This window comes from Alosa sapidissima, chromosome 1 (genome assembly GCF_018492685.1).
Source record: "Alosa sapidissima isolate fAloSap1 chromosome 1, fAloSap1.pri, whole genome shotgun sequence".
Classification (NCBI taxonomy): Eukaryota; Metazoa; Chordata; class Actinopteri; order Clupeiformes; family Clupeidae; genus Alosa; species Alosa sapidissima.
Window position 1 is genome coordinate 43802012 of NC_055957.1, and position 13404 is coordinate 43815415.

Below are 13404 nucleotides of genomic sequence, written 5' to 3' on the forward strand. Positions count from 1 at the left end.
GCGTGCGTGCGTGTGTGTGTGTGTATGTATGTCTCTGTGTGTGTTGAATTGGACTATTCATGACATTATCTTTCTGTGACTCTTTCTGCACCTAGGATGATGAGAAAGATGCCGAGAAAGTGGACCTGGATGACAACATCCTGTTTGACGAGGACTTTGATGCCGAAGACGAGGCTGAGGATGAGGAAGACATGCTGTTTGAGGAGGAGGATGAAGAAGAAGAGGAAGAGGAGGTGGAGGAGAGCACAAAGATGAAGATCTTGCGTCATGTCGCTGGCGTGGCATCGAAAGTCAAAGAGGTCATCGGCAACCTGATCACCACTGCGGGGAAGGTGGTGGTCACCATTCTATTGGGTCTTACAGGTCAGCGTCAAGACCACAGAATATACTCTGTCCATATGTCAGGCTTGTTCATGTAGTCCATGGGGGCATAAATTGATGGGCAAAGTGCAAAGTCTTAAGTCTAAATAAAGCTCATTTAACAGCTACAAAAAAAACAGTTTGCTAGTTTAACATCATGGAAGCGCAACATTGATGAGCCAGTGCAATGCTCCTATATGTTACACGATAGTTGTATTTTGTGCTGACAGACTTTGCCCACCAAATAAATGAGGGCCCCATATGATAAACACTACAATCTGGTTTTCATATGTACATACATTGCACAGTATATGATAGTGCTGTTTTGAGGTTAAGGGATGAAGACAAGTTTATAATGCAGCATGTCAGAATTTAGCATCTCTGTCTTTTTCTCTCTACCTCCCTCTCACCCATTCTTTTCCTCTCATCCCACCTCCTCTGTCACTCTCTTTCTCCATCATGTCACACCCCGCCGCAGGCATCATGCTTCCGTCGGTGACATCTCTGACGTACTTCCTGGTCTTCATGGGTCTGTGCACGTGGTGGTCGCTGTGCCGGACCTTCGACACGCTGCTCTTCAGCTGCCTGTGCGTGCTCATGGCCATCTTCAGCGCCGGACACATTGTTGTGCTCTACCTCTACCAGTTCCAGTTCATCCAGGAGAGCTTCTCACAAAATGACACCGTCATCAGGTCAGGGTCCATGTCTGTCCAGACACTGTGATTACTTGTATTCTGTGTGTGTGTGTGTGTGTGTGTGTGTGTGTGTGTGTGTGTGTGTGTGTGTGTGTGTGTGTGTGTGTGTGTGTTTCTTTGTGTGTGCATGAGTGAGTGTGTGTGGTGTGTGTGTCTATGTGTGTGTGTGTGTCTTTGTGTGTCTGTGTGTGTGTGTGCAGGCGTGCATGTGTTTCTTTGTGTGTCTATGTGTGTGTGTGAGAGAGAGAGTGAAGTTAAAAAGTTAAAGTTCACTGGTGTTTAGCAGACCCATTTATCCAAAGCGCCATGGACTGGCAGATGCGGGGTCAGGAATCAAACTGGGGTCAAGAATCAAATCAGGCTGACCAATTGTCAGGCGGTGAAATGACTGCTGCTCCACCATACACAAGTTATATGATTTGCCTTTGGCATATGGCATTTATGAGTTCATTTACTGGCATGCACAAGTTCTAGACGTATTATATAATAAAGATGCTTAATTGCATTAAGCTCTGTTTTATGTAAGTCCATGTATAACGATGTACTGTATCCAGATTGCATTAGAGGGACACAACACAGGCACCATTCATCCATCTGTGTAGGCCGAGAAGTTAACTGGTCAAGGGCCAACCCCACCACAAACCACTCCACCCATTGATTACTTCACAGCACTACTTCACAGGAGCTAAAGTGTTTGGGTTTATTTCAGCTTAATCCTGTTTTTAAATTCTTCCCCTTTAATCAATACTGTCACACTAAATTATTCAGGAGAGGGAGAGAGTGAGAGCAGCTTGAAGTTGATTGCGTTGCTGGAATGCGGAGGTTTGTTAGGAGAGAGTACAGTATGTGTGTTTGTGTCCGTCTTTGTTGGTGTGGTTATGTTAGTTAATGTGAATGGTAATGTTGTGTGTGTGTGCGCATCGATGCTTTTTATTGTGTTTGTGTTTATAAAGTTGTGTGTATTCAGGATGTGTGTGTGTGTGTGTGTGTGTATGTGTGTATGTGTGTGTGTGTGTATGTGTGTGTTGGTGTGTGCCTTAACCCCCCCCCCCCCCCCATCTTTGTGTGTGGCTGCATCTGTGTGTGTGGGCCTGTGGTGAAATTCGCTGTGAAACGACCTGGGCTGCCAATAACAACTGCAGCAACAGTAGCAACAAACAGAGCCGTGTGTTTCACAGAGCCGTGCCCCCCCTCACATTTACGACCCTCTCCACCATAAACCAGCCTCCACCAGCTCTGCTCTGCTCTGGAGCTCCTCACAGCCTGTGGCCAGACACACTGGGCCGGGAGGAGGCCTGCTCTCCTCACACAGGGATGTCTTACTGCAGGTTTACCGCAATCAGCCCTGTCTTTAGCTTGTCTTTGAGGGCGAGAGCAACCTCAGGCTTCTAAAGCTGTGTGTGTGTGTGTGTGTGTGTGTGTGTGTGTGTGTGTGTGTGTGTGTGTGTGTGTGTGTGTGTGTGTGTCTGTGTGTCTGTGTGTCTGTGTGTGTGTTTGTGTAAGAGTGAGTGTGTATGTATGTGTGTGTGTATGTGTGTGTGTGTGTGTGTGTGTGTGTGTGTGTGTGTGTGTGTGTGTGTGTGTGCGGGCAGGACATGTGGTCGACCCTCTCTCTGATTGTCTCTGGCGCCATGTATGTATGGTTACTTATCTTACAGTAAGTGAAACATGGTCAGTAGTGGTCTCATTCGGGTGATGTGGTCATTCTTCACTGGAGCATGCTGGTTTAGTGGTCTGTGTGGTGACCTGATGTGACTCAAGTCAACGTGTCATTTGGTGGTCTTTGAGGCGAGGTGGTCACTCATCTTTCTCTTAAGCGCAGGCATATGGCGGTCTTTCATCTGACACGTGACGGCTTCTCTTCAGTTAAACGTAGCTACGTAGTGACCCGATGGGACGTGCATTCGTACACGTCGTCTGCATCTGCAACATGGCCATGTGGTAGTGTAGTGTGAGAGAGGTTCGTTATCCTGGCTCCTCATCTCCTGTGGAACATGGTCACGCTCCAGTAGCCAGCTGTCAGGCGACGATGATCCTCCTCCTCCGTCCTACATGGTGTCCTGATGGCTGTTTGTCTGCGCCTCTGCATCTCTGTCCTTGACTCCTGGATGCGCTATTGATTTTAGGGACTCTAATTCAGGCGCGGTGTCATTACGGCTATGTATAGCCCTGCCTGAGATGAACCCTCTCGCTCTGTGTCTGTTCCACTCCATCTCTGCTCCTCCGAGTGACCAAGGAGTAGCCACTGGCTGTAGGGGTTGCTGAGACTCTGTGAGGACGACACAAGCAAGTTTGGGCTCAGCAGAGCACTGTTCAAACTTGCTGAAGACAAACATTGTTAGACCTTTGTTTTATATATGATAAGAAACGTAATTTGTGCAACTTTGTGCTTCATTTAAACATTTAAACGAAGAGAGAGTTCCGTGCCTCTGCACATGCAAATGTACTGTACTTATTTTGTTTTGACTTCAACAAATATTGTGTATAGAATACTAAACTTACCTGCATTGGTTGGTTCTGATTTCCAGAGGCTTCTAGATGTAATCCAACCGTTTGGATGCCTTGGTGCACCGCCGCCATTTTCTGGCATTACATTAACACTGTACTGTACTGATGATGGATCAGTATCCCCATGGTGAAGCCTGCCATGTTTGCGCGGGTGTGTGTGAATGGAGAGGTGAGTGTGGCCTAATCGTGCCTGTTGACAGACGTCTGGCCTTGGGGACAGCCTCCACTGAACAGGGCCTGGTGACAGACGCCTCATTCCCCTCTCCACTTCCTGCCCGACATGCACAATGGAAACAGGTCATGTGACCTGGCCATGCCCAGGTGCAGGAAAAGCCCATTCAGGAAATGGCTTGTTAAGTGGATGGGGAATGTGCAGTGGAAAGCCAGCAGGGCTGCTTCCGAAGCATACAGTAGTCAGACAGTGGGGTCAGACATTGAAATGCAGTATGCTGGGTAGCTAGCAATTTAGTAGAGCAGCTTTATACTAATACCAATGACCATGTACGAACATGTGATGTGCTCCGCATTGTGGTGAACTGATGTCGTCTGTCTAACTGTATTGACTGATTGGTTTGTTTTATAAGTAAATTCCATCTGCTGACTGTCAGCTTGCTTTATCCATCTAGGTTACAATCAAACAGATATATAAATAATTTCACTGTAATGTTATGTAAAGATATTGCTCTAACTGTAGGTGTCCTTCTGTTTGTGTTTGTGTTTATGTGTCTACACAGCGTGTTCGGCATCTCTCCGGTCATCCAGACCGACTGCACCTCCACCTGGAGGTTCGTGGTGAACCCCACGCTCGAGTGGCACCACTTCGTCAATCCCATCATGATCCTAGTGCTGTATTACACGCTGGCCACACTCATCCGCCTGTGGCTGCAGGAACCCCTGGTAAAGTCACACAACACAGCACAGCACAGCAGAGCACAGCACAGCACCGCACAGCACAGCACAGCACAGAACAAGAGATATCTACAGCTAAATCTGCAGCCGCGGAAAATAAAACACTACATTCAATACCATGTCAAGGAGAGGGACATGTTGACTGGTTTATCTGTGTACATCTTACTGATAGTGGTGTGTGCTTTCTCATACAGTACATGGCTTTTTTCAGCCTCACTCACCCAGTGCTGCACAGCTGAGCTGTGTTGTGGGGGAGATGGAAGCAGTGATGTTTTCTGTGCCCTCTCACCACTGTTTTTTCCACCTAATACGCTTACTCTCCAACTGGAAAAGGGGGATGAATTATTGTTCATTCTGTGCATATGAGTATAAAAAGGTGGCTGAAATCCTCCTCTTTAACATCTTTTTGAAGATGCATTATTATTTTATTTCATTACATCCCTGAAATCTAACACATGCCTGAGACATGATTACTTTTACTTCAGGATAAAAACGGATAGTCCTGTCTCACTGTTCTTCCCCTCTGCAGTGAGTTTTCATGTGGCTGTCCCACCTCTGGGTCAGGTGGTGCACAAATACACATATGCTCACTGTGTGTCTCCAGCATCAGGGGAGCACAACATGCGTTTACACCTCTTCAAGTAATATCTGGTTAACTCCAGCATCGACTGCAGTCGTCCAATCGTCAGCGGACCTTAATTAAAATACATTTTTAAAAGCACCTACACATGGTCCCAGGGGTCAAGGGTCACTTTATTATTAAGTCAGCTTGAGGGAGCATTCACGCCCTAGGCCTTGATTGGAATGGCCTTGTAAATAATATGATCGCCAGTAAATCCTTTATGAAGCTTTTACGCCGAAGGCCCTGATTGAAATGACCTTGTCAAGAATTGTAGCGATAGTAAAGCCTTTGTTGACCTCTGTGCCTTCTTGACACCAAGGTCGATCAGGACCTCACTTTCTCTCTCTCTGCCCCCCCCCCCCATCTCGTCTCTAACCTCTGATAGTCAGCATTTCTAGCATAGGGCAGTGTAGGGCTTTTACAGGGATGTGGATCAATGTCCACTCCTTACAGATTTGGTGTGTATGCGTTATCGACCGCTATGTTGTGATGCCTCCCTCTGCGTGCTGTATTGAAAGCAGGTCAATAATAAGGTATGATAGCAGCGTAAATCTGTGTACGGCGACAGGCTCAGTGACCTCACCAGGGGCCATGATTGATACTAAAACGCTGTGACAAATGAATGATTGGATGAAACGATTGAAGCACTACCTTGTCCTGCTGATTGAAGCAGTTATGCAATGCTTTTAATGTGTCGAAGACACCCATAACTTCTTTAGTACCACATAATCGATTCTTAATACATTCATTTTGTACATGTAATGTTCCCAAGTACCAATAGAGTATTACTTTCTTGTTGGTTGAACTGGGCAGTTGCAATCTCACATCTGATTGTTTCCTTATTCTCTAGGAGGAGGAGGAGGAAGAGCCGGAGGAGAACGAGGGTGATGTAGCCGTGGGCAACAGCAGTGGCCATACTGCTGGACACAAGAGGCAACAGTGGTGGAAGGCTCATCAGCGCACAGATGAGAGAAATGTGAGAAAAGTTAACCCGTGTGGCAAAATGGGGATCACAGAGGTTATGTGCGAAATAAAAAATACTTTTGTTAGAATGGAAGGTGTAGTTTCTTTAGTGTTTCCTGCTCAAAGTTAAAGCCTACTGTACTTTAGGGCAGCTGATGCTGCTAAAAGACTTGTGACCCTGGCTTCCGATGCATGCTGGCCAATGGGGCCGAACGGGACTGAAAATGGCCTATTATACACTCATAGAAATACACTCATAGAGTAATTCCAGGCCGCTGCACTCTGGCTACTGTCCAGTTAACCGTGGCTGTGTTCCCATAACTGCAGAGAGAATGGGCTTTGCAATTTTGACCTCCCTCCCCCACCTACTGTATCTCTCTCTCTCTCTCCTTCACAGTTAAAAGCTTTTATTCCCGACGGTGTAGGTGACTAATGGCCAGGGTTAACAGAATAGTGCCTGTCTGCTTTGTTCCTGCCTAGTCTGAGCTGCTCAGAAGGGGCAGGGCCTTCTGCCTCCTCCCCTCATTCATCACCTCACCTTGCCTTGTTTGCTCTTTTCTCTCCTCCCCTACCCCCCCCCCCCCCCCCCTCTCTCTCACACTTCTTTCTCTTCTCCAACAGCTACTCTCCACGCAAGATGGCACCTTTGAGGTTAGCCTCTCGTATGCACTAATCAATAGACTGTCCTTTCACCTGTCTAATGGCCATCTGAGAGCTTTTCTCTGATCACTGCACCAAGTGTGCATACTTACACCCAGTGTGAATACTTACACACACGCTCACTGCACCCAGTGTGAATACTTACACACACGCTCACTGCACCAAGTGTCAATACTTACACACACGCTCACTGCACCAAGTGTCAATACTTACACACACACTCACATACAGTACAGTACACATTCACAATACACTGTGTGGGATTTTCTCATTTGTTGTTTTTTTTCCTGACCTCAGGCAATTGTCGTCTCTTCAAATGGGACGTCTTTTGACTATGTCTCAACCCGGAATACTGGAAATGGGCCTGTCGGAATGGACGTCTACTCCACCCCTCAGTACAAAGTGGACCAAACCAACGAGATATCAGGTGAATCAGGCTTCAGACAAAGCCTCTCAAAAATCCAATTGTGTGGTTAAAACCTCTCAGTCTAAGTGTGCGAGTCCAAGCACAGTCTAGCGGTGAGAGTGAGCTGTTGTAAGTGATGAATGGAAGAGATCTTCCCCATCAGTGGCATTCCTCAGCATTAACATTGAGGGGCAGATGTACCAAATCATTAGCTCCCATTTCAAGTGTCATTTGTTTGCGCCTTAAAACATGGCATGATTATGTATGAACAGACCGTACATGAAAGCGCATTCTACCTGATAAAGGTACGTCGAATGGCACCCGGAGCTTTTCTTGCTTCCTGTATGAATATGCCTTCCGCTTGTGGGAGAAGTGGGAGGTTCACACAAACACATGGGAAGACAGAGAGATAGGTCGATAGATTAGGGATTTCAGAGTATGCATCAAAACTATAGGTGACAGCACATATGGTGTAGAGGTTAAGGAGCTGGGCTAGCATGCAGTAGCCTGTGTTGTGGGTTAAATTCCCGGCTTCCACCGTTGTGCCCTTGAGCAAGGTACTTAACCCCAAGTTTCACCGGGGACAATGTAATCGCCTGTAATATAGTTGACATGTAGGTCACTTTGGACAACAGTATCTGCTAAATGAATATTGACCATGTCAATAGCAACCTTTTGTTGCTTTTGTTCTCCTTTCTCTTTTTCCACATCATCCTCTTCCCTGTAGATGCCTACAGAAGACTACAGTTTGTTATTGCCTAGCTGCGCAAAAACAGTTTGAGTGTTCAAGTATTCCTGTCCTTCTCTATCTCTGTTTGTTGTCATGTATTCTGTTATTTCATGATTGCTTGACAGCTGATCGCTTTCATGATCAGTCGGCTCAACTGTGTCCATCATAGAATGATACATTAGTTACATTAGTTACAATACACATTTAGTTTTGAGCACAGCAAATTATGATTAGGGAGGCGAAGGATCAAGCGTTGTTTACCTGATGAGGTGAATGCTTAGTAAATTCCATGCAATATGGCAAGGCACAGCATGCACTTTCAACAGACTGACAGTCGCACGTTAGTACATCAGCCTGATTGTTTTACCATGTGCTCGCCTTCAATGCTCACTCTCTCCTCTTCTCTGTCTGTCTATGTCTTCATCTCCATTGAATCTGAACAGAGAAAAAAGACAGTGGCGTATACGAAGTGACAGACATCACAGAGGAGGAGAAGCCAATGGACGAGGTGGACGGGGAGGAGGAGGAGGAGGAGGAGGAGGGTGAGGAGGAGGAGGCTCAGGAGGAGAAAGGGCCAAACGCTGTGGTGAAGGTGTTCCGGTTCGTCATGAAGCAGAGCTACATCTGCGCCCTCATCGCCATGATGGTGAGTGTATCACTGGGCTCCTAGTCTGTGTCTCAAACCGCATGCTTCCGTCAGTGCACTGCTAGTGTGCACTGAGCGCTTACTTCCGTAGTGCACTGCTAGTGTGCACTGAGCGCTTACTTCTGTAGTGCACTCTTTTCGATGGTTAGTATTGTCCCAATATCTGTACTATATACCTAAACTAAGTGTTTGAAGTGTTGAGACAGTCTATTCCTCTACAGTGTTTTAAATGTATGTTAAGCACGTTGAGTTACCTCTCTTTATAAATAATCTTTTTTGTCTTTCCTGACATGATTCAGCACTCTTTTACTAATAGGTCCTGTCCAATGAATGTCTCGAAAACTTTTTTTTGTGTGTGATCAGTATCAGCTGTATACTATCCAACCTTTTGACTTCCTTTTTTGGCTTCTTGAATTTGCCTCAGGCGTGGAGCATCACGTACGTGAGCTGGCTGACGTTCGTCCTGCTGCTGTGGTCGTGCATGCTGTGGATGGTGCGCGACCGCCGCCGCTACGCCATGCTCAGCTCCCCCTTCATGGTCGCCTACGGCAACCTCATCCTGCTGCTGCAGTACATCTGGAGCATCGAGCGGGTGCCGGGCGTGCCAGGTCTCTTCCTGAAGTCGCGCGTCCCCTTCTCAGACCTGGGCTCCAAGGTAAACACTGGGCAGGCCTGCCCACAGCAGCAGAGAACAGGCACTCATCCAGGCAATAATGAACATACTGATCGCCTCATTTGGGTGATATTGCACATTGGCAGTATGGCTCTATTCAAGGCTCTCTTGTACTCTGAGCTGAGCATTTATTCATTAAAGAGGAAAAGCTGTGTGAATGGTATATCACCTGCACTTTTTAGACTTAACCAGTGAAGGCCCTTAAGATGAATAGGAAGTGCGGTTGGGAAGCCTAACAATAATGGTTAGTTTGTTTTACAGTATGAGGTCAAAACACATTTATACAAGTAACAGGCTCAAGCAAAACAAGTTCATGTCTTATAACCTAACTTTTATTAGATCTTTTCTCGCTTTATAGAGCTTTATAGCTTTATAGAGCCCCTATGAAGTTCTTTATGGTGTTTATTTTGTGCTGGGTGAGTTTGAGTGTCTCTTCCTGTGCTTGGCTGGTTCCCACTGTAGATGCTGTGCCTGCTGAGCTTCTGGCTGCTGCTGCATCAGACACTGATGGAGAGACAGGACAAGCTCAATAAGGAGGCGGAGGCAGAGACGGAGACGGTCCTGTCTGACGTTAAAGTGGACACTCCTAAAAAGGGTGAGGCCACAACGGCGCCAAAGATTCTAAGATGATTATGCAGATACAGGCAGGAAACTGTGATGCATGTCTGTTGAGGAAGCTATGAGTCAATGATGAGTCAATCTTTTACACAGTTTACACAATTAGTCGCTTGTATTTTGTTACATTTTATTATAGCTATATTACACTCAGTCAATATTTGTTGTTTTCAGGTGTATGAGTACATTGTGAGAAGTGTGCATGGTTCGTGTGCTTTGGTCTGAGTGTGGCTGTGGCTTGCTGTCATGTAGAGGACGAGGAGAAGGAGGACGGCGATGGCGATGAGAATGACCTCATGCAGGTGCTGGGCAACATGGTCATGGGCCTGCTGGTCAAGTACTGGATCTACATCTGCGGGGGCATGTTCTTCTTCGTCAGCTTCCAGGGCCGAATCGTCATGTACAAGATCATCTACATGATGATGTTCCTCTTCTGTGTGGCCCTCTACCAGGTGCACAGACTTTCATTTCAGTCTTGGCCAGGTTGCAAATTAACTAAAGGCATTTTGGAAGAAACCCACATTTACAGTTTACAGTTGACCTGTTTCAGTTCTGTCCCACTAGTGCTGGTGCCAGAGCACCCTGGCGATTTTCAGCACATACCGAATGGAATAGTACATACACTAAAATGTTCATTTGTTGGATGAGTTTCCCCTAACCAAAAGTGTTTCCACTCTAAACTGCTGGAGATTTGATCCCAGAAAGCAATACTGATGATGTCTGTTTGTCAGGTTCACTACGAGTGGTGGAGGAGGATCCTGAAGTATTTCTGGATGTCTGTGGTGGTGTACACCATGCTTGTGCTCATTCTAGTCTACACCTACCAGTTTGAGAACTCGCCCAGAATCTGGCACAACATGACCGGCTGGAAGGAGGAGAAGTAAGTACTGTTGTGGGAAACCCGGACATGACTGCACTGCACCTACTCTATTAATCTAATAGTGCCTATATATATACAGTACAGGCCAAAAGTTTGGACACACCTTCTCATTTCAATGCATTTTCTTTATTTTCATGACTGTTTACATTGTAGATTCTCACTGAAGGCGTCAAAACTATGAATGAATGCAAAGTTATTTGGCCCACAGAGTTATGTCTTACTGAATATGGTATTAAATTAAAAGAAATAACAACTTTGATTAATGAAACTACAATATAAGACATGTTTTCAGTTATTTCACACTTTTTTGTTAAGTGCATAATTCCACGTGTTCATTAATAGTTTTGATGAATCTACAATGTAAATAGTCATGAAAATAAAGGAAACACATTGAATGAGAAGGTGTGTCCAAACTTTTGGCCTGTACTGTATATATATATATATATATATATATATATCATATTACAGTATATATATCATGGCAACACACCATGTTAGAGTGAAGCCACATACATGTATATCCAATGCATTTGATGGTATTAAAATGTTCAGCCATGTCAGGTCAGTACTGGAGTGGGGAACAGTGCAGTGTGTTCATGTCATGTCAGGGTGAGACAGTAGTCTATACCCAGATGTCTGTTAGCTCACATGCATTAACTAAATCCTGCTAGTCCCCAGGCCTATCATGTGTAAGAGTGAAGATGTGCTTCTAGAGAGCTATAGTGTTTTGCAAGACTGTTCAGGATAATAAAGAAAAACAACTCTCTCTTCTCACACTCTCTTGCTCATTTGTCTCGATCTTCCCTGTCTCTCTGTCTGCCTATCTGTCTGTTTGTCTGTCTGTCTGTCCGTCTCTCTCTCTCTCGCTGCTGACTGTCTGTCTGTCCATCCGTCTCTCTCTCTCTCTCTCTCTCTCTCTGTTTTTCTCTCCTCCTAATGCAGACTGAAGGATCTCGGTCTGGAGCAGTTTGTGACGACGGAGCTGTTTGCACGGATCTTCATCCCCACGTCCTTCCTGCTGGTCACTGTCCTGCACCTGCACTACTTCCACGAGCGCTTTCTGCAGCTCACTGACCTCAAGGCCGTCGTCACCAAACAGGAGAGCAGCATCTACAGGTAAGACTTGTGGAGACACCTCCCAGTCAAGAACCAGAGCCCAGTGTTGACCTCTGAGCCCAGTGTTGTTGACCCCTGAGCCCAGTGTTGTTGACCCCTGAGCCCAGTGTTGACCCATGAGCCCAGTGTTGACCCATGAGCCCAGTGTTGACCCCTGAGTCCAGTGTTGACCCATGAGTCCAGTGTTGACCCTTGAGTCCAGTGTTGTTGACCCCAGAGCCCAGTGTTGACCCATGAGCCCAGTGTTGACCCCAGAGCCCAGTGTTGTTGACCCCCAGAGCCCAGTGTTGACCCCAGAGGCCAGTGCTGTTGACCCCCAGAGCCCAGTGTTGTTGACCCCCAGAGCCCAGTGTTGTTGACCCCTGAGCCCAGTGTTGACCCATGAGCCCAGTGTTGACCCATGAGCCCAGTGTTGACCCCTGAGTCCAGTGTTGACCCATGAGTCCAGTGTTGACCCTTGAGTCCAGTGTTGTTGACCCCAGAGCCCAGTGTTGACCCATGAGCCCAGTGTTGACCCCAGAGCCCAGTGTTGTTGACCCCCAGAGCCCAGTGTTGACCCCAGAGGCCAGTGCTGTTGACCCCCAGAGCCCAGTGTTGTTGACCCCCAGAGCCCAGTGTTGTTGACCCCTGAGCCCAGTGTTGTCTCATGCAATAATAGAAATGGAGACTGGATCAGGTAATAGAAGTTCAGTTGTCTGCAGGGACTGATGGGGCTTATAACATTGTAAGTGACTTTGGATAAATGAATCTGCTAAATACAATAATCATAACCATAACCATAATGTCTTTAGGTAAGGACTGTTTAAGAGTACACACACTCACTAGCATAGTGCTCAATGTGGAGTATGCAGTTTTTCACATGGAAACTGATGACATACTGACAAGATTTATACAGGGCTGTTACATGCCCAGAAAATGAATTTGATTTTATGTATTAGGTATTCTTTACTGTCACTTTCAACTTTACTTCACTTTTACTTCTAACAACATGACTCTTCAGTCATCTTTTCAATCACAATCCAGAGACCTGTCATCTGTTGTAGTATGATGTAACAATAACCAACTCATTGCTTGCCATTCCATTGCAATTCTATCTAGACCAGGGGTGTCCAAACTTTTTGACTCAAGGGTTTTGAAAATTGGCCGGCGGACCACACACCAAAAAAATAATGTGTGTGTGTGTGTGTGTATATATATATATATATATATATATATATATATATATATATATATATATATATATATAATGTTTTGTATCATTTAAATGACAGTCATTTTGTTTTAGAAAATTAATTTCTTAAGAAAATACTATTTGATGTTGTTTAATTCATTTATAAATGGTGCACTGTCACTTTACAAGACTATTTTGCCAGCTCCACTAGCCTATGGCTAGTGCTGTGCCTATGGCTCACAGCTTATAAATGGTCAATAGTGGGAACTACTGTTGCCATCGTGATTTCCTTTTAAAAGTTTCTTATAAAAAGGAGATATCAATTATCAACAATGACAAGCCAGCTGGAAACTGTCGCACTCTCTCCCTCTTGTGCACGCTCAAATACGTTCCCAATTAAATGGAGTAGCATAACGTAGTTAGATCTGCTGCAATGGAGATACTACTGTA

The 13404-nt window shown here is 45.7% G+C and overlaps 1 protein-coding gene across 1 annotated transcript in view; it reads left to right on the forward strand.

The window, feature by feature from the left end:
* The window catches only part of LOC121718562 (piezo-type mechanosensitive ion channel component 2), a 66743-nt gene that overhangs the window by 22502 nt on the left and 30837 nt on the right, over nt 1–13404 (forward strand). The window contains exons 7-18 of the mRNA XM_042103587.1: nt 96–363; nt 839–1052; nt 4298–4460; nt 5945–6070; nt 6679–6708; nt 7015–7144; nt 8297–8499; nt 8924–9154; nt 9635–9767; nt 10040–10239; nt 10519–10667; nt 11610–11783. Coding sequence (XP_041959521.1) covers nt 96–363; nt 839–1052; nt 4298–4460; nt 5945–6070; nt 6679–6708; nt 7015–7144; nt 8297–8499; nt 8924–9154; nt 9635–9767; nt 10040–10239; nt 10519–10667; nt 11610–11783 — 2021 coding nt within the window. The remainder of the gene's footprint in view (nt 1–95; nt 364–838; nt 1053–4297; nt 4461–5944; nt 6071–6678; nt 6709–7014; nt 7145–8296; nt 8500–8923; nt 9155–9634; nt 9768–10039; nt 10240–10518; nt 10668–11609; nt 11784–13404) is intronic.